The sequence below is a fragment of the Panulirus ornatus genome, chromosome 21, assembly GCF_036320965.1.
Source record: "Panulirus ornatus isolate Po-2019 chromosome 21, ASM3632096v1, whole genome shotgun sequence".
NCBI lineage: Eukaryota > Metazoa > Arthropoda > Malacostraca > Decapoda > Palinuridae > Panulirus > Panulirus ornatus.
The window spans coordinates 9,721,735-9,747,080 of NC_092244.1; the positions used below are offsets into that span (position 1 = coordinate 9,721,735).

Sequence of the window (25,346 nt, forward strand, 5' to 3'; positions counted from 1 at the left end):
ATGTGCAAAATACAAGAGAACAAATGGGAAGAGGGCCAAAGGGGAAGTGATAACAGGCGTGATGAAGAGATGGAGTGAATATTCTGAAGAACTGTTAAATGTGTATGATGATAAAGTGGCAGATATAGGGTGTTTAGGTTGGGGTGGTGCGCAAAGTGAGAGCCATGGAGAATGGTTTGGTGAAGAGAGAAGAGGCACTGAAAGCATTGCACAACATAAAATGCAGTAGGGTGGCTGGAGTGGATGGTATTGCATTTGAACTAATTAAGAAAGGGGGAGACTGCATTATTGATTGGTTTGTTAGGCTATTCAATGTATGTGTAGATCATGGTGAAGTGCCTGAAGATTGGCTGAATGCATGTATAGTGTCACTGCATAAAGGCAAAGGGGATAAAAGTATACCTGGCAAATTGTGTGTGAGGGTATTCATTAAAAGCGTGAAGGCATGTACAGAGCACTAGATTGGGTAAAAAGTGGTAGAGAAAGTGTGGATCAGGTGTTTGCTTTGAACATGTGTGAGAACTTCATAGAAAAACAGATGGATTTGTCTGTGGCACTTATGGATCTGGAGAACGCATTTGATAGCTTGTTTATGAAGGGAGTGATGAGGGAGGTAAATACAAGTCTTGGAGAGAGGGGTGAGTATGCAGTCTGTGAGGGATGAGAGGGACTGGGAAGAGTCAGTTGTTTTTCACCAATGATACAGCACTTTTGGTTGATTCAAATGAGAAACTGCAGAAGTTGGTGATTTGAGTTTGGAAGAATGTGTGAAAGGAGAAAGTTGAGAGTAAATGCGAATAAAAGCAAGTAGATTCAGCAGGGTTGAGGGATAAGTCAGCTGGGACGTAAGTTTGAATGGAGAAAAATTGGAGGAAGTGAAGCCTTTCAAATATCTGGGAGTGGACTTAGCAGCAGATGGAACTATGGAAGCGGAAGTGAGTCATAGGGTGGGGAGGGGGCAAAGGTTCTGGAAGTGATGCAAAATGTGTGGAAGGAAAGTACGTTATCCACGAGAGCAAATATAGGTACGTTTGAAGGAATAGTAGTTCCAACAATATTATATGATTGAGAGGCATAGGCTATAAATAAGGTTGTACAGAGGAGGGGTGGATGTGTTAGAAATGATATATTTGAGGACAGTATATGGTGTGAGATGGTCTGATTGAGTGAGTGGTGGAAGGGCAAGAGACATGTGTGGTAATAAAGAGTGTGGCTGAGAGAGTAGAAGAGGGTGTGTTGAAATGGTCTGGATATATGGCGAGAATGAGTTTAAGAAAGGTTGACAAAGAGGATATATGTGTCAGAGGTGGAGGGAACAAAAAGAAGTGGGAGACCAAATTGGAGGTGGAAGGATGGAGTGAAAAAGATTTTGAGTCATCAGGGCCTGAACATGCAGGAGGTTGAGAAGCGTGCAAGGAATAGAGTGAATTGGAACCATGTGGTATACTGGGGTTGACGTGCTGTCATTGTGTAATGGTTAGCAGTGTTGACTGTGATGCATTCAAAGGCTGCCTGGGGTCCTGACCAGGCTACCCAAGTTGGATACCTGTCAGATCCAATCTCAGGTATGTAGAACACCACACTTCCTCCAAGTTTTCTCTATTCAAACTCACCTCAACTTATCAGTCTCTTTGCACTGATAATCCTCAGAGCCTTGCTTTTATTCACATTTACTTTCAAATTTCTCCCTTCACACATTCTCCCAAACTCAGAAACCAGCTTCTACAATTTCTTACTTGAATCTGTCATCAGCATCACGTCAATAACAAAGAGTTACTGACTTACATTTCAAACCCCTCCACCCCTGACAGACAGCAAATCTATGCCTCTCATCTGAACCAAGCATTCACTTTCCTCATCTCCCATACATAAATAAATAAAAAAATCATGGTGACATAACATAACTCTGCAGCAGACTCATTTTCACATGGAACCATTCATCTTCCTCATTATCTACTTGTAAACATGCCTTACACTCTTGATAGAAACTCTTCACTGCTTCTGAAAGCATTATTCTCAAAACATTTATTCATAACACCTTCCACGAAGCATCTATACCAACTCATCATAAGCTTTCTCCATATCCATGCGTAGTATATACAAATCCCTCTGTTTCTATAAGAGTTTTCTATCACACAAAGTCTTCAAAGCAAACACTAAACAATTGATCCATGCATCCTCTACCTCACCTGAAACAACCATGTTATACCCTTTGATTCCTTGTATTTATACAAGCTAATATAACAGTACTACAAGTAGTAGGTAGGATCATTAGGTAGAAGAAATCAGTGGGAACATTACGCAGGAGCCTATGCAAACACTGTACTAAAGTTGTCCTTTTCCAATAGTGAGATACGAGACTCTAAGAAGCAGCACTGGAGATCACTAGTTATGGAGACTACTGTCATGACCACCGTTTTGAGGGTCTTAATCTTGTTATGAAAACAAATGTCAGAATATGGAAAAAATTTAACTCACTAATTACACCATTTTACTTCATGTGCCATGTAAATTACTCAGTGGCTCTCACCAGTGATTCATAAATGCCACCAATCTTCAGGTTAACTGATGCTTCTGGTTAGTTACTTTTAATAATGTTTTCATTAATCAAACAAGAATGTCAATATTCTGAAATCATAGGAGATTAATATACAAGAACATGAGTCTTTAAGAAAGCATGACGATGAAGTGATGCACATGCCTCCCAAGTCATATGTGACAAATGAAAAGTATACTAATGCCAAACTTTTCAATGAAAATTTACTCTTACTCAATCCAGGGATTAAGGAAACAAAGAACATACCAGACACTAGGAGGGGTGAAGGCCCACATGCTGAAGCCACCAACAGAGTAACGCCTTAGTAGCCCAGCAAGCTGTACTGTTAGGTACTCAAATGCATCCCGCACTTCTGTCACATCCAACTGCAAAACAAATGGGTTGAAGTGATCAGTGGATACAGAAGATATGATGGTTCTGATGGTAAAACTTAGATATCCACATACAATAAAACTACAATAGACTGGTAAAACCTACATATCCATGTATGTGCATTTTTAACAGACAAGGATTTACCATTAAATCAGATATTAATGCAGTGAAATACCTATACACTGAAACCCTTAAATCTAAACTAACTCATCCCTAAATTGGTTGAGATGCTGAAAAAATATAACTGGACCAATATTCCTTTAAATCAAGCAATTTTGTTTGAAATACATGAAAATAAATAAAAAAATATTTTTACAACTACTCATCAGATTTTTTGAAAGATGATGGTCATGAGTTTCTTTGAGGAACCTGTGCACTGTTGACTGCCTGATATGTGAACCACCTTCATATCTGTCTATCTATATCTCTGATGCCTATTCCCTTTGGGAATTCCCACCAAAGGTGTGGCCACGGCAAAAAAGGTCTCCACTTATCCCTATCCTTACGTGCCTCCCTTGCAAACACCATTCAATGCATTCTTCCCCCTTTTCTCTAACTGTGGTTCTGAACAAACGACGCAGGTAAAATTCACATTCTCAATATGGGATAAGTTATAAGCAATGTGCCACTGGGCTTTATTTTGGGCCTAATACCTGAACATGTTTGCAGATAACGCCAAGGTTATGAAAGAAAAAAGGAAGGAAAACGATTTTATTACCTTACAAAGGGATTGTATAAACTCTTAAGTTGGTCTGATATGAGGATGAAATTCCATCTAAGTAAGTCCAAGGTAATAAGAATGGAAAATACCAAAAGAAAGCACTGATATGAATGCAATTAGCAGAAAATAAATTCAGATATCAATGTGTAAAAGATATCTAAAGGTCAACTGTATCTCAAGAGTTCACATCAGAAGAATTGTGAAAGAGGTAAACTATGAACTGGCAAGTATTAGGAGCACATTCAAGTATATCGATATGAAAATGTTTGATATGCTTTTCACAACATATACTTGACCAAAACTGGAATATGCCTCTCAGGTGTAGTTGCCACACCTGAAGAAACACAAAAATACGATTGCGAAGGTCCACTGAAGAGCAACAAGAAGGTGCAGATTCAGAATGAAGCTACTACAACAGATTTATGGGAGAGAGGTAACCTGATAACAGCATTTTAATTCCTAAATCAACTGGCTGATGTTTTTCACGAGCTAGAGCAGCAGAGTTACCATAGGCCATGATCAGAAGCCAAGAAAGAATATGTACCTGAAATACTGGTTTGAAGTAAGAGGTAAATCCGCATGGATACACTTCATTCTTATAAAACTGTTTTAACCCTCCATCATGCACATTATCTGATACTATTAGGATTCTGTCCATTAAAGAAAAAGGCAAACAATAAGTAGTATGCAAAGCTGAAATCAGGGTGGCAACAGCTGTGAAGTACCTGGTTAGTAAGTCTGAGGTAATGCAGAGTCCAGAGTGTAGCACCGAAGTTGAAAGCCACACCATCAGTGCTTCTAAAATGACGTCCACCAAACACCTGAGTATGATCCACTGATATGCCCTCTAGTGTTGGCCCAAACACATCACCTGAAAAATTATGGATGTAACTGGAGTTAGTAAGATACCACACAATTAAACAATGTGAGCACTCTGATTTGAGGGTCAGTTCTTTACACTAGGAGCATTCCACATCAACAATTCTATTCTACTAAATATTAGAGTGTTGAGCTGAATAAGGTAACTTGTCTTATGCAATGAACTATTTGAATGATAAAGGGAGTGAGTTCTGCATTTGTGAGGCTCTTTCTATGAACATTTCTTTTTTATCATTTACCTTTTAAAATCTATGTACACTGCCTGCATTCACAGTCTCATCACTTAGCTTCTTCCATTCATTCCCCACTTTATCACCACAAAAGTACTTACCACATGTTTTCCGAAGTGTTTCTTGCCGTGACTTCTCATTAAACTCTCCTTGTTGATTTTGGAGAGCTGCTCACTTGTGACACTGACAACTTCATTCAAACACAAAAGCTATGGTACTGTCTCCCCCTTGTCTCCTTTCTTGTAATGTAGGTATATCTATAACCACTAACTCTTTGTAACACAGCTCCTCTACTTCGGGTACACTTTTTATTGTCCTCCATTAGAGCTTTTTCTCTCTTTTCTTTCTTTCTTTCTTTCATACATGTCCTCCATTTCCCCTATTAATGTGGTACCATCAGGAACAAAGAAAGAAATGGCCTCATTCATTCTCATCCACTCTCTCGCTGTCATTTACAAGGCATCAAAACCAGAGCCCACTATCCACAATCTGGCACCGTAGAACTTTCTGTTGTTTTTCAGGCAGCTTCATATGCCATGGTGCAGCCCAATGACAGCATGTCATTCCCTGTAAACCACAAAGCTCCAAATTCTTCTATCCCTTACATGCCTCGCACCCTCCTGCATGTTTCTGTCCCAAGACTTCAAAGCATCCTTCACTCCATCCTTTGACCTCCTCCTAGCTTTCCCCTTTTCCTTGCTCCTTCCATTTTTGACACTCATATGCTCTTAGTCATCCTTTCTTCACTTAATCTTACCAACTGTCCAAAGCATTTCAGCACACTCTATTCAGCTCTCTCATTCCCCTCTCTACTACCACACCTCTTACACTATCATTTCAAGTTCGATCAATCCTCCTTGCCCTGCAGATTGTCTTTAAACATTTTACTCCCACACACACACAAACTGCAGTATACCACTAATTATTCCAAATCATTTACATATTCTCTGTTCATTTCTATACAAGAGAATTTCAGGCCAATGGAGAGTTTCACTCATACGTCTGCCAGTCATACAATTTGCTAACCAGCCTCTTGCATGAAACAGTGTGCAATACCTTTTAATTGTCAAAGAGCAAGTGCAAAATCTACTTACCTATCTCAGTCCATTAGAGAAATCAGCAGGATTAGTTTTGGATAACTTTCATTTGAACACATACAGCCTCCAAGATGGAGTCTCCTTTACAAGGAATCATCTATTTGCTTTATGATTATCTTTTCTAACATTCTACATATCATCTAATTAGAAACACTGATCTGCTGTTCAGTGCATCTCCCTAAACTTCTTTCTTAAAAGTAGGCCTAACACTCACTCTTCCACTCCTTTGGCAATAATCCCTCTTCCTCTGGTTTTCAAGCCAGAAGCCCAAGTAGAAATTTGCAGATTTCAAAGAAATGCTATTCTAAAATGTTATCTAAATCAACATAAACAATCATCATAACGACATGTCTGAAAGCATTACAAAGGCACTAACATTACAATAAAATAGTATGAATAAGGAGAAAATCAAACACTCACTTTAACTTTCTTGGATAGACAGTAAATCAGCATGAAGTTATGATCCAAATATGTTCCCCACCTGCTACTGAAATCCTTGCTGCCCGGGAGCCATACAGAAATTGTCTATATATGCTGAAGGGGATGATAGGACTCTCATCAACAGGAATATCCAAAAACTCATACACAAGGGCACGATTCTTCAAGTCCAGCACCAGTGACGTGTGTTTTCTAACAGGGACACCCTCAGGCTTAAATAAAATATAATTCTTTAAGTATCCAAATCCACAGATTTGTGTGTTCTTAAGTTCTGTATGATCTAAAGATACTTGTGTAGAGGGCTCTGTGTTGAAGAGTCTTGTATTTGTATCATCTATACTTCTGTTTTTTGTTTTATTCTCCTTCTAATGAAAACCAGCATGTTTAGCATTTACACTATGTTGCCAACTATAATTTTCAGAATAGTATGGTCTCTACTGTTAAGAGAGTATTATTGTAAATTCTGAAATAATGCAACACAACGTATGCCTCTCTCTATAACATCACCTACTGCCCAGAGGATTCAACAATGATGAGAAAAAGTGACATATGGACAATCACTAAAAAAGCTACCAAGACAAAGAAATCTTGCAGTTGTGTTGTTACTTTGTAACAGGTTTGGTAACTTTAGTAGGGCTGTGGTTACTATGTTTCCAGTAATAAACATATGCAGCCAGTCATTTGGATGTTGTTTCATGGTTACACTATTTCTGGAGTTGGGGGTTCTGATTTATAGTGAACCAACTGCATAACCAACAGGGAAAGCCTAACTTATGACCCATGGCTTACTTAACATCTTAGTTGATAAGGTAAACAGTTTAAGACAAAGGAAGTTTGTAGAAGTAAGGAAAAGGAATACTAGAAAAAGGAGCAAGAAAAAACAAAAAAATCATTGATAAACAAAAAGATCATAGCGATGAATATAAATGTGCATTCAGTAAATCTATTAGTTTAATAAAAGCTATTTTCAGAATTGCAGTATGAATTCATTCTACCTGAAAGTCTTACTTTAACCTCTATTTCCAGAGTCTCGATGTCTCTGCGGACCTGTGACACTGCCTCAACTGTCACCTCCATTGTTCCTGATTGCCGCATTACTGCTAAGGGCAGCACTACTTCCTTCACTCCTCCACCTGGGATCTGCGGGATATGGAGACTGCTACATAAATGAAATAAACTTTAAGGAGATAAGATGAATGAAAGGAGTCTCTGAGGACAACAAATGATTACTTATGGGAGGTGCTAAGGGTAGGCAGTGGTTGGTAGGGCAGCCACCAACCAGGGAGGTATATTACCAATACTACCCACCTATGGATCGTGAAGGTTAGCGATGGATGCGTAATGAGCCAGAACTTCAGTGGTTGTCAAACCGCACTCCTCTGACCCAAGAAGCTTTCTTTTCTTTCTACCTCAATCAGAGGTGGACTGGTGGCATTCTTTCCACAAACATACAATCTCTCCTTGTCACACATAACACTTGGCAACACTTAACTCACGCATCTCATTCTTTGTATCTCTAGATTTTCCTGTGGTGTGCACTATGCAATAGTACTGCCTTTTGGCAAAATGACAGAAGCAATAGACAGATGTAGCAGGTAAGAAATCAGACAGGAGCATTAGGTAAAAATATTAAATAAAAGTATTAGGTAGGAACATTAGGTGGAAGCATTAGGTGCAAGTAGTAGCTTGGAACATAAGGCAGGAACATTAGGTGTACACATTAGGTAGTCAGTAGTAACATTCGGAATAAGTCTATGAAAACACTGTACTAAAGTTGCCCTCTGCCAGTGGCCTGTTAAGAGTGAGGCACTAAAGGATATGAAGAGGCACTGGAGTTCACCGCAATTGGAGGCTTTTGCCATGGCCACCCTCTTGAGAGAGTAACTGAAGGGAACAGGTGTCAGAGACACAGTTAGGCAGATATATAGAGAGATAAATGGGAGATGCTAAGGTATGCATCAGTCTAAAAAAATGTTTTGTGTTAAGACAAATTTTTGTAATACATATGAATTTTAAAGGACTTATATAAATCTGTTCCATCCCGTCCAGGGCAGAGGGACTCTAACAAAGCCCAGCTAACCAATTATGATATCAACCTGTCAAAACAACTCTCTTCGGTCAGGTATTAAAGCAAATCCCTTAGAGACAAATGTAATAACAGCTAAACAATATCACTACAATGGTTACACACACAGTGAAACTGTGAAATTCTCTCCTGTCTTTTGTTTTTGTTTTTTATCCTCTCTTACTGCAGCTTTTCTACCTTTAAAAGTTGGGTTTACAAATATCTGAGGAGCTCAAATGAATCCCTGCTGCAGTTTTTTCATCTTTCCACCTCCAATTTGGTCTCCCACTTCTCTTCGTTCCCTCCACCTCCAACACATATATCCTCTTGGTCAATCTTTCCTCACTCATTCTCTCCATGTGCCCAAACCATTTCAGAACACCCTCTTCTGCTCTCTCAACCACGCTCTTTTTATTTCCATACACCTCTCTTACCCTATTATTACTTACTCGATCAAACCACCTCACACCACACATTGTCCTCAAACATCTCATTTCCAGCACATCCACCCTCCTGTGCACAACTCTATCCATAGCCCACGCCTTGCAAACATAAAACATTGTTGGAACCACTATTCCTTCAAACATAGCCATTTTTGCTTTCGGAGATAATGTTCTCGACTTCCACACATTCTTCAAGGCTCCCAGGATTTTCGCCCCCTCCCCACCCTATGATTCACTTCCACTTCCATGGTTCCATCCGCTGCCAGATCCACTCCCAGATACATATATATCCCTGGGGATAGGGGAGAAAGAATATTTCCCACGTATTCCCTGTGTTTCGTAGAAGGCGACTAAAAGGGAAGGGAGCAGGGGGGCTGGAAATCCTCCCCTCTCTTTTTTAATTTTCCAAAAGAAGGAACAGAGAAGGGGGCCAAGTGAGGATATACCCTCAAAGGCTCAGTCCTCTCTTCTTAACGCTACCTCGCTGACGCGGGAAATGGCAAGTAGTATGAACAATAATAATCCAATTATCTGACCAAAGCTGGTCAAACACTTGACCCACTCATAAGAAGTGTGACTAATGGTGGTATGCTCGATTAGAGAGCAGAGGTGTTGAACATAGGAGGGAAGAACAACCACACATAAATTGTAGCATGTGTAAAAAGTGGCATGAAGATTGAATAAAAGTGAGAAATGTGACATGTTTAGAAGTAAGACTTTTAACGAGTAGTGACCAGAAGTGTGAAAATGTTGAAAAGTTAGAAGAATCATCATTAGGAACTCACAAACAGGAGGTGGTGATGCTGTCCACTGGACAGTCTGGGGTTAAAGTGTTGAACGTTGCCATTTGCCTCAACATGAACAAAGCGGTAGTCATCACTGTCATGGAGCAGTAGCAATGCCTGAATGGCAGTTGCCATCAAGTTGTAAACCAGCACACGGACTGAGATCTGTCAAGACAAAGATTCATGCTGGTAAAATAGAATAATCAAGTTGGAAAAACAGGTGTATCATGGTTAAATGGAGAGGTGGTGTAAAAGACTGTTTTGCTATGTTTTTCATGTCAGGTTTACAATTTTTTTTCAAAGGGTTAAAAAGCTTTATATTTCTACATGACAGAGTTATTATTGAGAACATCACCAATAAAGCCCATCTTTAGAGATCTAAAAGACAACTATACTTTGCTTTATTTTACACAGTAAAACAGAAGTCTTCCTATACTTTCCCACCTCAACATGCTTAGCACCCAGTTCTTTGCAACAAGCACTAGCCCCTTCCTAGCCAAAGATAACCAATCACCATCCCTAATGCAGAAACAAAAAGCTCACCTTTGCATCACACTTAAGCAAACTATATTCACAGATCCCCCACCTCCCCTGCGAACATAACAATGACCAAACAAATTCACATTGTAATGATCTACAATCACTAAAAAGCCTATACTCTAACTTAAACTTCACCCTGCCTAACATACATCCATCAGAAACAAATATCTCCTGACACATGTTACACTCTCATGCAAGTGCTCTAAACACGACCCATCTCCCCAACATTATAAACATCAATTCAATGTATCACAGGACCCCTCATGTTTAAGATATAACTTCCAAAGTGAAAATACTAAACACATACTCCTCAACTGTCCTGCACTTACCCCCCAAAAACACACATACAGCATAACCACACTTTTCAATGTGTGCACAAGCCCCACAGAAGGGTTAGATGAACAGGACGGTAAAGATCCTGCTCAAGGATCCCCTTCTCAGTGGCTCCTCCAGCACTCAGGAAACTCGCCATGTTCACTGGACAGGATAAAAGGTCAAGAAGTGAAGTGGGGAGAATGTCTAGGTAAGGCGAGTGTAGAATAACAGAGGATAAGGGGTTCAGCGTCTTCAGTATGGAAGGTGCATCTTGGGCAAGAAGGATCTTGTGATACACTGAATCCTTGTTTATGTTTGTGAGAGGAGTGGAGTCCAGAATGCAGATGAGTAAGAGTCACCCACTCATGCCTAAGAGTGGATGTGGCCTTCCTATGTCTGTTTTCCAGCATACCTCACCCCACAGAAAACAGCATCGCCACCTCCTGGATCAGTGAGGTAGCGCCAGCAAACAGACAAAGGTCACGTCCCCTCACATTCATACACGAGCTGTATTGTATAATGCATCGAAACCATAGCTCCCTATCCACATCCAGTATACATACTGGCAGTGTTTGTGGACTCTACCTGCTTTCGGTTACACCACAAGTGAAAAGTCACCTCTGGCAAGACTGTACCAACATCAGCTGCTCAAACAATCTCATGGATTTTTCCATGGTTTACCCCAGATATTTCACATGCCCTGGTTCAGTCCATTGACAGCACACTGATCCCAGTATATCACACTGTTCCAATTCACTTTATTCCTTGCACACTTTTCACCCTTCTGTATGTTCAGGCCCTGGTCACTCGAAATCTTTTTCACACCATCCTTCCACCTCCGATTTGGTCTTCCGCTTCACTTTGTTCCCTACACCTCTGACACATATATCCTCTTTGTCAATCTTTCCTCTTTCATTCTCTCCATATGTCCAAACCATTTCAACACACCCTCTTCTGCTCACTCAACCACACGCATTTTATTACCACATATCTCTCTTACCCTTTCACTACTTGCTTGTTCAAACCACCTCACACCACATTTTGTCCTTAAACATTTCATTTCCAACACATCCACTCTCATGCACAAACCTATCTATAGCCCATGCCTTGCAACCATATAATATTGTTGGAACTACTATTCCTTCAAACATACCCAATTTTGCTCTCAGAGATAACATTCTCTCTTTCCACACATTCTTCATTGCTCCCAGAACATTCGCCCCCTCCCTCACTCTGTGACTCACTTCTGCTTCCATGGTTCCATTCGCTGCTAAGTCCACTCCCAGATATCTAAAACATTTCACTTCCTCCAATTTTTCTCCATTCAAACTTACATCCCAATTAATTTGTCCCTCAACTCTACTGAACATAATAACCTTGCTCTTTTAATCACATTTACTCTCAACTTTCTCCTTTCACACACTTTTCCAAACTCAGTCATCAACTTCTGCAGTTTCTCACTTGAATCAGCCACCAGTGCTATATCTCAGGCAAACAACAACTGACTCACTTCCCAGGCCTTCTCATCCCCAACAAACTGCATATTTGCTCCTCTCTCTAAAACTCTTGCACTTACCTCCCTAACCACCTCATCCAGAACCAAATAAAAAGAAAACATGGAGACATCACACACCCCTGCTGCAGACTGACCTTCACTGGGAACCAGTCACTCTTCTCTCTTCCTACTAGCACACATGCCTTACATCCTTGATAAAATCTTTTCACTGCTTCAAGCAGGTTACCTCCCACACTATATACTCTTAAGACCTTCCACAAAGCATCTGTTTTTCTATGAATCTCACACATTCTTCAAAGCAAACACCTGTTCCACACATCCTTAACCACTTCTGAAACCACACTGCTCCCCCTAGTATGATGGTCTGCACACGCCTTCACCCTGTCAATCAATACCCTCCCATACAATTTTCAGGAATACTCAACAAATTTAAGCCTATGTAGTTTGAACACTCACCTATATCCCCTTTGCCTTTGTGCACTGACACTATCATACATGCATTCCTCCAATCTTCAGGCACTTCACCATGATCCATACATACAATGAATATCCTTACTAACCAATCAACAACACAGTCACCCCCTTTCTTAATAAATTTTACTGCAATACCTTGCAAACAAGCTGCCTTGCCTGATTTTATCTTCTGCAAGGCTTTCACCGCTTCTTCTCTCTTCACCAAACCATTCTCCCTGACCCTCTCACTTCACACATTACCCAGATCAAAACACCTGACATCTGCCACTCTATCATCAAACACATTCAACAACACTTTAAAATACTCACTCCATCACCTCACTTCATCAATGCCTGTTATCACTTCACCCCTTGCCCCAGTCACTGATGTTCCCACTTGTTCTTATCTTTCGCACGTTATCTACCTCCTTCCAAAAAATCTTTTTATTCTCCCTACAGTTTAATGATACTCTCCCTCCTCAACTCTCATTTGCCCTCCTTTTCAACCCTTGCACCTTCTAAGGACTATGAGGCTATTTAAGCTGGGTTAAAGCCATAAGACAACCTAAATCATGAAGATAGTTCATCCATCGGTTCCCCTATGAAATGTACATTTGAAAGTTAATCAAGAAAATACTTTGTGAATAACCAAAGTCCACAAAGAGAGAAACAATTATTTCAAAACTTTCAAGGTTTGTTATCTTGAAATATGTGTTTTTGTATCACTGATGGTTTTCAATTCCATTTTTGTCATACTATGGCAAATCTGTCCACATACAAATATGCATGAAGCTGATATGACCATATATATGATGGCTTAACCCACCTGCTCTCCTCTACGACACACGGATGGGCCCTCGGTCACGATGAAGAAGGGAGGGTCACCGGCGAACTGTACACAGAGGGATGTGGAAGGCTTAAGTTCACTGGCTTCTTTAAGTTGTGGTATTGCAGAATCTGCAAAGTATTGCCTAAAGTACGTCCTCATTAACTAACTGATTTAAGCTACATTAAGGTTTTTAAAAGCAAATTTTCTACTTGATTCTAGACACGATTTGGACATTTCATCAAATCTTTTTCCTTGTTCAACCAACAGGTCGCATGGGTACTTGAATAACAATGCTGCAAGTTATGATAGATATCAAGATCTCAAACTAAACTTGGGCTATGAGTTGTGATAGTTCTTATCACTCTTACACCATACTTGGTGTCAGTTAATGGTTCATTTTTCCTTAAGTTTAGCAACCAAGCCAGTACTGAGAGGCATACAAATCTTGTGAACAATGCACTGAAAGCCACACTACTCTATGCTTAGTCCCTTTATTGCACAATAAAAGATGTATGCATGTTACAGCACACGTGACTCACAAAAATGGGTTGTTTAGTGAAAGACAGGCCTTTTTCAGGGTGTATAGCGTATCCCTCCAGTACCCAGGACTCCGCAGTCTTAGCTATCTCGCGCTGCAACTCCTCCTGCCCATGGTGACCTGTGCAACATAGAGGAAGTTGCTCTGTTTCATATACAATCTCACCAACCAGATCGCAAAATGTGAACTGTAATTCTAAAACAGCAAGATCTGTTGTGACATCCAAAGTTGCTCCACAAAACCCTGAGTCTATGTATGCTACCATCATGGACCTGGGTGCCCTGCAAAACTACATTCACAAGTCTGCAGTCATAATTCACATCCAAGGTGGCCTAAGCAGTTCCAATGCACTGTTCAGTACAGTGAAGTCATTCAAGACACCTACAGTGTGTAGATCTGGGAGCATGATTTTTCCAAGGTATCCAGGTCCATGAAGGAAGCCTACAAAGACTGAAGGTTTTCTGGAGTGACACTGAAGGTTACACTAAACTTATTACATCTAAACTTTAAGAATAAAGACTAAAATGTCAATAAAAAAAGTGAATAGATCCCTTCAGTTTAAATCTTTCCAAATGTCAATTACAAAACACTACTTATATTCCACACAATATCCTTTCACTATCCAATTTCTCCTTACAGTGAAGTATTAAGGATTTTGCAATCCTGAGGACCAAAACATTTCTGTTCCACCCATACTTTTTGGAAGATCTTTGAAAAATTCAAAGAAACAATACAGCATATATGCTTCTCTTCTAAGTAAAATCAAACAAGCTTTATACATTTCCAGAACTCTTGTGAAAGAAACTTATTACATATGACTTCTAGAGAACTGTCAAGGAAAAAGGAGACATACAAGGGTGCATCAGATCCTCAAGAATTCAAGTTATCATTATTAAATAGGCAAACATACCATCTCAGAGCCTGCCAGAACTTTGATCATAAAAGCACTGATAATTCATTTTGAACCAAGCACCCCAGAAAAAAGATATGCTATAGGGGCCCCTGGCTAATTTAAGGAAAGTCAGGCCCTCATTTTTAGAGCCACCCTTGCTATTAGGCCCAGGGATGATTTAAGGAAAATCAGATCTTTTTTCAGGGCCACCCAAACTATTAGCCCTTGAGGTCAGGCAACCCCTAGTCCCCGTTTAATACACTACTGTAAACCATACCTATCCACAGCTCTGTGTTGCACCAGTTCACATCGTCCTCATCAAATATGTCCTCTATGAAGTGGTTCCTCAGCAGCCTGAAGAGGGAGTCTGAGCTCAGCTTGAGAGGATCTGAGTGAAGCATCACCAGCACAGCACAATGGAAGGTGAAATATAATTAGGTGGTGATTAAGAAAAACTCCAACACACAGGAAATTGCATGTGATCTACATGTATTCAAAGTATTCCCTGTAATCAACAGATCTTTTAAGAAATATTTGTTAAGAAAATTCACTCAATGTAAGAATTCAGTGCTCCTCAAAACAATTGGACATATCAATGAGTATTGTATTCTTGTTACACTATGATCATCATGATGTCAATAATGCACCACAACCATCTTCATCCAAACTCAAGTCCTTGTATTCTCAAATTTCCTTTGTAAGGTTATAAGGTTTTCATCAAACAGCTAACCACAATATATGGATATATCAATGAGTATTGTATTCTTGTTACACTATGATCATCATGATGTCAATAATGCACCACAACCATCTTCATCCAAACTCAAGTCCTTGTATTCTCAAATTTCCCTTGTAAGGTTATAAGGTTTTCATCAAACAGCTAACCACAATATAAACTTTACATTTTCTATACAGTTTATCAAAATGAACGATAAGCCAATAATGCAAGCCAATTTGGTCACAACTAACCCCCATGCTTTTATTATCAATATACTGTTACAATGATTCTAAATGAATGTTTATGATATCCCACTGCTTTGAAACGTTCTTGCTTACACAATCCAGTTTAGAGCAAAACTGAATAATCATAATTTTCTGTTAGTGTACCAAGTGCAAAGTATTCCACCAACTCATGATTGTGTATGACAACATACAGTGAGCAGTACTGCTGTTCTCTCCACACTTTTATGAACTAATGATTCCAAACATTTTAATTGGTTATTGGCATTTACAGAGAATATCATTTGTAGGGATAACTTATTACTGTTTGCTGACTTAAGTTTGTCTTAGTTTCTGTTTAATCAAATATAATTGCCAAGTTTGATGAAAATCTAGTCGAGGAGTTTGAGAGACATACAGAGTCAGATATGCTTCAGACTGAGAAAGCTAATGGGTGACTTGACAAAAATGATACCACCTTTCTTCAGAGGGTTGATAAGTAATGTCATCATATGCAGCTACAGGATATCATTTTCCATGACTCAGACTGAAATCAGCTATGAAACACACAACAAAGTTAGAAACTCAGACTGACCTCTCCCAAGATGTACAATAAGAGGGCAGTTTGTAAAACTGATGTTGCAGAACATAACAATAATTGGTGCTGCTCCCAAGGCAGAGGTCACCAGATACCTACAGCTTCTAGAACCTCTCAAAGCTACCTTTGAATCCTGTCTGTTGGAGTAGTTGAAGCTCCAGATTCATGTGGAATGAAAATTACTTGTTTTGCATCTAAGTGTACCTTTTAACAACCTAATATACAGCTACTCATAAAACTTCCTTTTGTTGAAAAGTATAGTCATTACTGCTAACTAAATAATGTTCTACACGACAGGGTAAGCTGGAGAGAAACTGAGTATGCAGGGCAAACTGGGTCACTCAACACTATGGGGTTGTTTATTCAATTAACAACAGTGACATTTTTCACTGAATTTACATCATGAGTAATGATATTAGTTGTTCATCAATGCATATCATCAAGATGGTAATTGAAACAAAAAATGAAGCTTTGCAAAAATGTGGAATGGTTTTTCCACACCTATACAGACTGTGTGCAATGAGAACCTAACAACCAAACCACTGATTTCATTTTTTTTTTCCTTCATATTAGCAGATGAATTCTTCAAAACACCCTCACATGCCATGAAGCCAGAGCTAAAATCAGTATCTTCAGTAGTAAGAGAAAGGCTTGCCAGAAAAAATCTAAAGACCTGTACTGGTACATACCTGCAAATCATGGAGAAAAAAATGCATGTATCCCATATCTGCTATGCAGAGGGGCTGTTTATAAAGGCCTGCACAGGTACCAGCTGAGCAAATTATAAGAAAAAGTGCATGTATGCACACACTGCTAGGATTCAGAATGGCTAGTTAAGATAATCTTACGATACAAAATCTCATTTTACTAAAACTCACTCAACTGCAGCTCAGAAAATAACTGATCCATGACTAATGAAAAAGGTTGTATTTCATCATTGTCTGAATGTTTGTGAATATTTACCAATGAGAAATAATTTGGTGTAACTATACATTTACACTGAATACCTAACCACATCACACACTACAACCACTTGTCATCAATTACACAAGAAATGTCTACTTATATTACAAGTGTTGAGGTCAACACTGGAATATAAATTTCCTTGTCAGATAAACTTTTCAACATTCAATTATGTTTACTAATGAACAAGTAACATCACTTACTGTCATCAGTAATTACAAACCAATTCAATTATTCACTTCCATGTAACCAATAACCCTAACTTACCCACCTTTCATCCATTTTACCTATCTTTTCACCTTTAGAGACCTCACTACCTCTCATTCCCCTCGTCACTTCATCTCTAGCATCCACATTCTCACCCTGAAACCAATTATAACAAGTGATAATAACAAACCAACTGTGGATTTAGCCAGGAGTATCCCACACAGGTAACACTATTATGATGGAGGAACTACGGTCATCATATGCTGGATCAGCCCTCATCCTTCTAAATTTAGAGTTTATGAGTTAATCAAATGGATATCTCTTATAAACAGCTTTAACATTTCTAAGAGGAGAAGCATTCACATCTTAAATAGAGCAACATGGCTCATACACAGAAACAACAGTTTAGAGTGTAAGAATACGCCATTTGGCTTTGCTTTAAATTAAGAGTTTATGAGATAATCAAATGAATATCTTTTGTAAACAGCTTTAACATTTCTAAGAAGAGAAGCGATCACATCTTAAATACAGCAACACGGCTCATACACAGAAATAACAGTTTAGAGTGTAAGAATACGCCATTTGGTTTTGCTTTTGAACTTGGTTTGGAAATCAACTAAACAAGCAAACTCGCCAAGTCTGATTAAAATCCAAGATGATAAGCTTTGCCATATATCAGTAACTACAGTTCAAATCATCTATAAGGAGAGACATATCGTTCGGTTTCAAGTCAAAGGAATGTCAGTGCATGAAGTCTCACCAACTATGAAATTTGAGCAAGAGAAAGCCAAGTTAATAACTGGAAAGAGTCTTATAAATACAACAAACAAGTAACAGGTAGCTCACTTGCCTATAACAAGGGTACCTCATCAAGGAGTTTATCTTTTTTCACCTTTATCCTTCCAATGGTAATCTACAGAATGGAAATAACCATCTCATTTTTGGGATATAACCTATGATATCAGCAGGCAGCCAACTTCAGTATTCATCGACAATAAGTAGGCAGCTTACTGCAGTGTTCAGTGATTATATGAAGGCATGTTATTCCAGCTTTTAATGTTTATGTGTAAAGAAGTATTTGTTTAACAGCAAAACAATACACAGGCTTTGCTTTAGCCCACTCTATCTAATAATATCCTTGAAATACAACTGGAGATGAATGTGAGGGACTGAGGGAAGTAAGTACCCATGCAAATCTACTTCTATACATAAAGATGATAATAATGAAATGCATATCTCAGTGTAATTAGAATCTAACATGATTAAGGAAAGTTTCTCATTGGAAATTTTGGGGACCTGCATGAATCAGCATCATCTTTGAACAAGATATAGAGACTTTATGAAGAAACTGATCTCCCAAGATTATCAGGATCCAATATGCTTCTGGAAACCCAGTTTCCAAGTTATCTGGACAGTCAATATAACTGGTGTGAACTGAAAGCATCGAGGCAAATGTGAAAACTGTCCACATTACACCAGTAGAGATGTTTGTGGGAGGATAGACACTTAACAGTACTGAGCTCATGACATACATCAGGCTGGTCACTCCTGCATTCATTACCACCTATTAACTGTGTCAGGGACTCGTATTTCAGTTTACAGACTTATGCACCACAACCAAAAATTTTTGGAAGTGGGGAAAAAAAATCTATCCATAATGAGTGAAATTTTTTCCATACCCTAAACATCGGGATGTTTCTATTTTCCATTAGCTAGTGGTCTTACATTCTGATTATCAATTACACTGACATTACAGTAAACAATGCACCACTACAGAATAAAACATGAAAAGTATTTAGGTACATCATATCCATGTGTCTTTATATTGTACACTAAAGGTAGTAACACATGTTCTAACATATGCCACATGCAACATAATTCAGCACATACTGTACTCTAACATACATTTCCATATAATACAATATACCAAATAATAAATCAAATCTATAATTCCAATAAAAAGATGTGTTAAGGAGACCTAATTACAGGTTTTAAACCATAAAATGGTTCTGAAAATGTAGATTTAATTCAATTCTTCCCCTTACAACCTGGAGACCCTTTCATTAAACCAAAGAATATTCATTCAAATTCCTCAACCCAAGACAAAAAACCATGAAAAAAAAATAATTTTTTATGCCAAAGGGATAAATTCTCGGAATGCCAAACTGGGGTACAGCAGTAAACAGTTTTCAAGATGACTTTTTTATCATCTAATTCCTTTGTCCATTTTTTCGTTTACAATCTAGCCTCGAGTGGAACCTCTGTCTATGAAAAAATGTTGAAATAAAATCATGCCATCTAACCTAACCCACCCACAGACTGTTTGTGGATTTCAGTCAGGCTTCCAGTGAAACTGTGTTGTTGGAATTCCATCTATTTGACTTTCTGACACCAAAATATTTTTTCATACAACAAATACACAGGTGAATCAAACAGGACACTGAGGACAAAAATAATCTTGTGACTGGCACTGCAATATTTCAAATGTTTCTGAAACAAATCAGAGAAACAAAAAATAATACACTGCAGTAAGGACTCACCCTCCTGCTGATCATGTCGTAGTGGAAAATCGTGGTACAATCTCTCACCTAAAAGGAAAATACACAGTTTCATGTAATCTATCTTTCTCATAAACAAAAACACACATGCACACACCCAACAGGCATTATACATACAAAAAATAAATCATATTATATTGAAAAAGTATTGAGTTATGATTTTCATTGTTATCTAACTGCTTCTTAAGCAGTTAATCATCTGTTTCATGTACATGCACATTTACTAGGTCTAATCCATTTTCAGTGAAAGCAATTTGAGGAGATGCAGAGACAGCAGCAAGTGAAGTAAATCCTCTAATGTTCGCAACAATAACATCATGAAACAAACTTTGTTGGATGGGATACTACAAATTTTGATTAAATGACTTACAGACATCTCTACTAAATCCCACAATATAACTGCTTCGCAGTCATAAGGGAAAACTTTACCCATGGAGTAAATATCAAGCTAATGTACAGAGATGGGTTTTCTTCAGAAATCTCAAACCCTGAACAGTCATCACAATTTAGAAAGATAATGATGATCTTGAGGATCCATGAAACTTTTAAAAAGGCAAACTTCAGGAGTTACTTTTAGAAGTCCATAAATGGATATCATGAATCGAAAAAAAAATCTTAGAACACTTGATGTGCTGTACCACTTGGAGGACCAAATCATAAAGACTGCAGTCATGCAGTCTTCAAATATGGGAGGGTTTATTTTTTTAAGTGGGTAGTTTGCTATCAGAGGTGTAATAATTTCTAGAACTTGAGGGTACGTCAGGTAAATCAGTTTATCATACAAACACCCAACAGTACTTCTTTGGGATGGTTGAAAAGAAGAAAAATGTTTATTTTACAAGATATGGTGAAAGTACAAAAAACTGAAAATCATTTATAAAAAAATAAAGACTTTAAACTTGACCAAAAGATAACTTGATCCTCAAGCCCTGAACCACCAGAAAGAGTAACCAAAGCAAGTTGTGGACATGCTGTTGAGGAAAAGAAAGAGAAGGCACACTATCATCACCTTCAAAACAAGGAACTTAAGAGGCAGCAGTGGTGACTGAATGTGCAATCAAAATATCCAGGTCTCTGCTACCTCTGTAAGCAAACATTGGTGGTCTGAGGCTCTCATGACAGAAGGTAATTTGCTGGCATGTGGAAGTTCTCAAACTAACATTATTGTTGAACTTGGAAAAACAAAAGAGATAGTAAGCAGGAGAAAGGGATGGAGAATTTAGTTTACAGAGAGAGAGAGAGAGAGAGAGAGAGAGAGAGAGAGAGAGAGAGAGAGAGAGAGAGAGAGAGAGAGAGATTCCCTAGCCTGCTTAACCTCTGCCAAACAAAGTACTCACATCCCAGTTCATCTGCTCCATTGGTACAGTGATGGATGTCGTCACACTGGTGCTCAGGTAGGAAGCAGGAACCGTCCCCACATTCCATGTAACCTTCGGTAATGTTGCATCTTTTATCTGCAACAGAGGAAGGCAAGCAGTCAAACCATCAACAAAAACAATCTAATTATTCAAATACTCTGAATCATCTCTTCGAGCACAATGACATCTTTCAAAGTGTAATGAAGGCCCTCAAGTAAAGGATGACTACACATGGCATACCATTTCATCTCCCACAACAAACTCTTGCAAATGACACTTACACTGAAATACAGCTGTTAAATCCATGATTATCATAACCTCCACTATCTGGCATACCATTTCATCTCCATCAACAAACTCTTGAAAATGACACATACACTGAATTACAGTTGTTAAATCCATGATTATCATAACCTCCACTATTAAACACCACATATGTTTTGATTCTTTAGTTCTGATAAAACTGTTTAAATAACTATCCCACAGAGGGACGTAAATCTCAAGGAATGGAGGTAGTGTCATAACAACACTCCCTTAAAACATGCTTCCTTGGTGTGTTACTGGCTTAATCAGCATGCATACCATTCTGATTTCTTTTTAAATCACATGACACTAAAGTGAAGATTCTCCTTGAACTGTGCACCAAGATATTCCCTATTTCTCTTTGTTATTCTTATATGCAGAAAACATAACAAATTAAGGATGGTAGGTTCTCATCATGTAATTAACTAATGAGGCTACAGATTTCTGTTTTCATATGTAACTTCAGTTCCAACAAAATGGGAACAAAATCATGAAGTTATAATCAAAAGCTGCTAAAGTTTTGAATTAAACATCATAAGACCACAATCATCTAAATTTCTTTTAAGGATGGGATAAATCTTTGAACATAGGACAGGTGAGACTATGAGGTGAAGGAACAAATTTTACAAGAGAAAAGTCAAGACCTCTGCCTGGCGTAAGGGAGATGGTAGCATCAGTAAGGAGGATCAGTGCAGCTTCTTGGAAGGTGGCAAGAACATCCCCAGCATAGCTGGGCGCTGCCAGGGGTACCAGTCGATCAGCTAACAATCCTTCACGAGACCGGTGCAAGACCCCGTGAACTGTCCTGCAAAAAGAGAAAGAGAGGAAGAGAACACAGAGGGATTATTACATTTAAACATGACAGTCATAAATAAATTACGGTAGGGGAGGGTGAATGGTGGATAGATATCACAAAGAAAATTAATGTACAAGTATATCTAATATGACAGATGAGGTGAGATATAACTAGGAATTTTTAGCATCACTAACGTGGAGGAAAATTATTCCAAATAACTTACAGCTGTACAAGACTGACATATGTCAATCACCGAACCACAGATGCCTGGGACATTATAAACCTTTGAATAAGTTAACAGTTTTAACAAAAAAGTTTCAATATCAGAAAAAATTTACATTTTTTTTCTATCTTTTAGGAAGATAAAGAGGTAAATATCAATAGCCCTCATACTACTTTTCATCTGTGGGAGATTTTCTCTTACAGTACATCAATCCATCGACCAGAGAATACCAAAATAACATGGACCCTTATATAACCTAGCATTAATGACAAAAATGCACAATTTTCTACCAACTGAGAAAGAAAGGGATCTACAGATAGAAAAGTACTGTCAATAGTCTTTATATTATCATCCATTAGATGGTAAAACACAACATTTTTCCTTGTACAGTCTTTAAACATGTACTTGGTCTCATAATGACACTACTGATGTAACAGCTCACATGATACATGTCATGTGAAAGGTTAAGCTGGCATGACAATTTAAAGCTCTTAGGATTGCTTACAGTAGCTGATTGATGGCATGTAATACAAAGTGTTGTTATGTGTATGTCTGAAGAAGTCTGTCATGTATGGTCAAAGGATAAAGCCGTACCATAGTTCTCTTCTGACGGGCTACTAGCCATGGTCAAATGCTAAATTCTTAGAAAAGTGTAGATAACACTTTTGTGAATACTGGTATTATGCATTAAATATCATTTGTCATATCACTGTCCATCATTTTTAATTCTGTTTCCACTTATGTGACATTAGTGAAGTGCATGTTACTTCTAGTTTATTCACACAGCTGAATTCCATAACATACACACTTCCTGATGCACATTTCTCTGCTTTATCAACAGATTTGCATTACCTAAGTGTTAGTAACTCCCCCTACTCCCTGCTATTATTCTCTTGGAGGCTGTATTACCCCAAAATAAATTGTGAGCGGGATATCCTTCCTGAGAGTAGCCGTTATGCCCACAATGCTGCAATATGTCTTACCAAGTCCAGTACATACTAAGCCTTAAATCTATTCTATACTGATATACTTCACTGTCAGTTAACTGGTGATATCAAAATCATGTTTAAAATTTTAACTGTGAAATTTTGGTCATTTTTTTTGCATAATCTTTGAAAGTTCAAGTCACACACACAGCAGGAGAGAAAGCACTAAATTTCTGAATGAAGATATATATTGATCTTCTTGTATATCAATATCAATCTGAAGAATGAGTCAACAAGACAGGACAAACCCAGATGTTAATGATATCGAAGTGGCCTCTGCTACTGGTCTATGGTAATCAGTACGAGTTTACCGAATACACCTGTATCTTTGATGGTCTCATATTATTGTGAAGAAATGCTCCTTTGCTGATCATTTATATACAGAGGCTGATTCTCGCACCTGGGTGATGGTTCCAATTGCATAATGTGATCGAGGACGCGGGTTGGAGTAAGGGCATTAGGGTGCTGCCTGAAGTAGTTCAGGCCACGCTGGCAGGTCAGGGCATAAAAGGATCCTGGAGGTGCACCTACCACAACTTCCACTGTCTTCTTGCAATGGTCCTTGTGTTGGTTCAATGACAGTCGCACCTACCAGAGTGAAAAGAAACACTCACATCATGTTTATTTAATCATCAATTATGCACAAATTAAGCTGCACATGAAGATATGGTCATATGCTATCTGTCTGACAGTAGGAAAGGAATCAACTAATAAATTTTGTCTACACAGTATCATATCTTATGTTGTGAACTTTCATATCAAGAGCAACTAAATGTATACTCTGTAAAGGTACAGTCCTAGGTCAATACACAGAATAAGGACTGCAATATGTTAAGGAAAAATTTCATATAATGAGTACTGTTTTCTAAGGATTCCAACATTTTTTTCCCTTGAATTCTGTAGTTCTGAGAGTTTCCTTTGCTTTCTGTTTAATTTTTTTTTGATACTCATTCTCAAAAATTGTGATGATGGGTCAGAGAAAATACGGCCTTAACACATTCATAACTTTTTTGATGTTATGCAACAACAGATAAAAATTCGTTATTCATGTCTTAAACTACAGCCAATAAATGTTATAGTCATTAAAGAACATCTCACCATGACCTTACCTCCATGTTCTCGAAGACCTTGACAGGGATGGCCAGAGCATCAGCAAGGACCTCCCCACTTTCAGTAGTGATGTATACGAGGATTGTGAATCTTGGAGCCATGGCGGAGGCCACAACTATACTTATGGTCACTACGTCATCACCTTTAGTCACCTCTGTCTCCGAGTGAACCAGCACACCCTTGGACATGATCTAAAGGGAGGGTTATAAAAAGATAAGTAGCCTGTGTCATCTTCAAACCCTTAAGCACAGTGGTACTGCCCCTGGGTAAGATGGCCAAGCCATCATGCCCAAGAGTCATTATGTTATGCTCAAGGGTCAAAACTTAGTGCGAACAGGTTAAAGGAAGGGGAAAATGTGCACGTAGTGTCTGCTGGAAAAGGGAAAGGGAAGACAGCAATTGCTCTTAGAACAGAGATATACTTCAAAGGTAAATGCTACCAGCGGAAAACAGGAAAGAGAAGTGATTGCTTCTGAAAGATGAACAAATTGTTTGGTAGCTTTTGGATGACTAGTACCTTCTCAATGATATACAAGATGACTGGTAGCTTCTAGAAGATAAACAGTGTGACTGGTAGCTTTTGGAAAAGGAAAAGTGACTAGTAGCTTCTAGAATATGAGGACTGTGACAGTTCC

At 38.5% G+C, this 25,346-nt stretch overlaps 1 protein-coding gene across 1 annotated transcript in view; it reads right to left on the minus strand.

Annotated features, from left to right (window-relative positions):
* The window catches only part of LOC139756349 (CD109 antigen-like), a 140,432-nt gene that overhangs the window by 38,229 nt on the left and 76,857 nt on the right, over positions 1-25,346 (minus strand). The window contains exons 15-27 of the mRNA XM_071675715.1: positions 24,711-24,902; positions 24,002-24,189; positions 22,241-22,401; positions 21,273-21,389; positions 19,918-19,965; positions 14,948-15,058; positions 13,780-13,898; positions 13,238-13,303; positions 9,588-9,752; positions 7,303-7,434; positions 6,338-6,506; positions 4,376-4,521; positions 2,804-2,922 (exon numbers count right to left, since the gene is read on the minus strand). Of these exons, the coding sequence (XP_071531816.1) occupies positions 2,804-2,922; positions 4,376-4,521; positions 6,338-6,506; positions 7,303-7,434; positions 9,588-9,752; positions 13,238-13,303; positions 13,780-13,898; positions 14,948-15,058; positions 19,918-19,965; positions 21,273-21,389; positions 22,241-22,401; positions 24,002-24,189; positions 24,711-24,902 (1,733 nt within the window). The remainder of the gene's footprint in view (positions 1-2,803; positions 2,923-4,375; positions 4,522-6,337; positions 6,507-7,302; positions 7,435-9,587; positions 9,753-13,237; positions 13,304-13,779; positions 13,899-14,947; positions 15,059-19,917; positions 19,966-21,272; positions 21,390-22,240; positions 22,402-24,001; positions 24,190-24,710; positions 24,903-25,346) is intronic.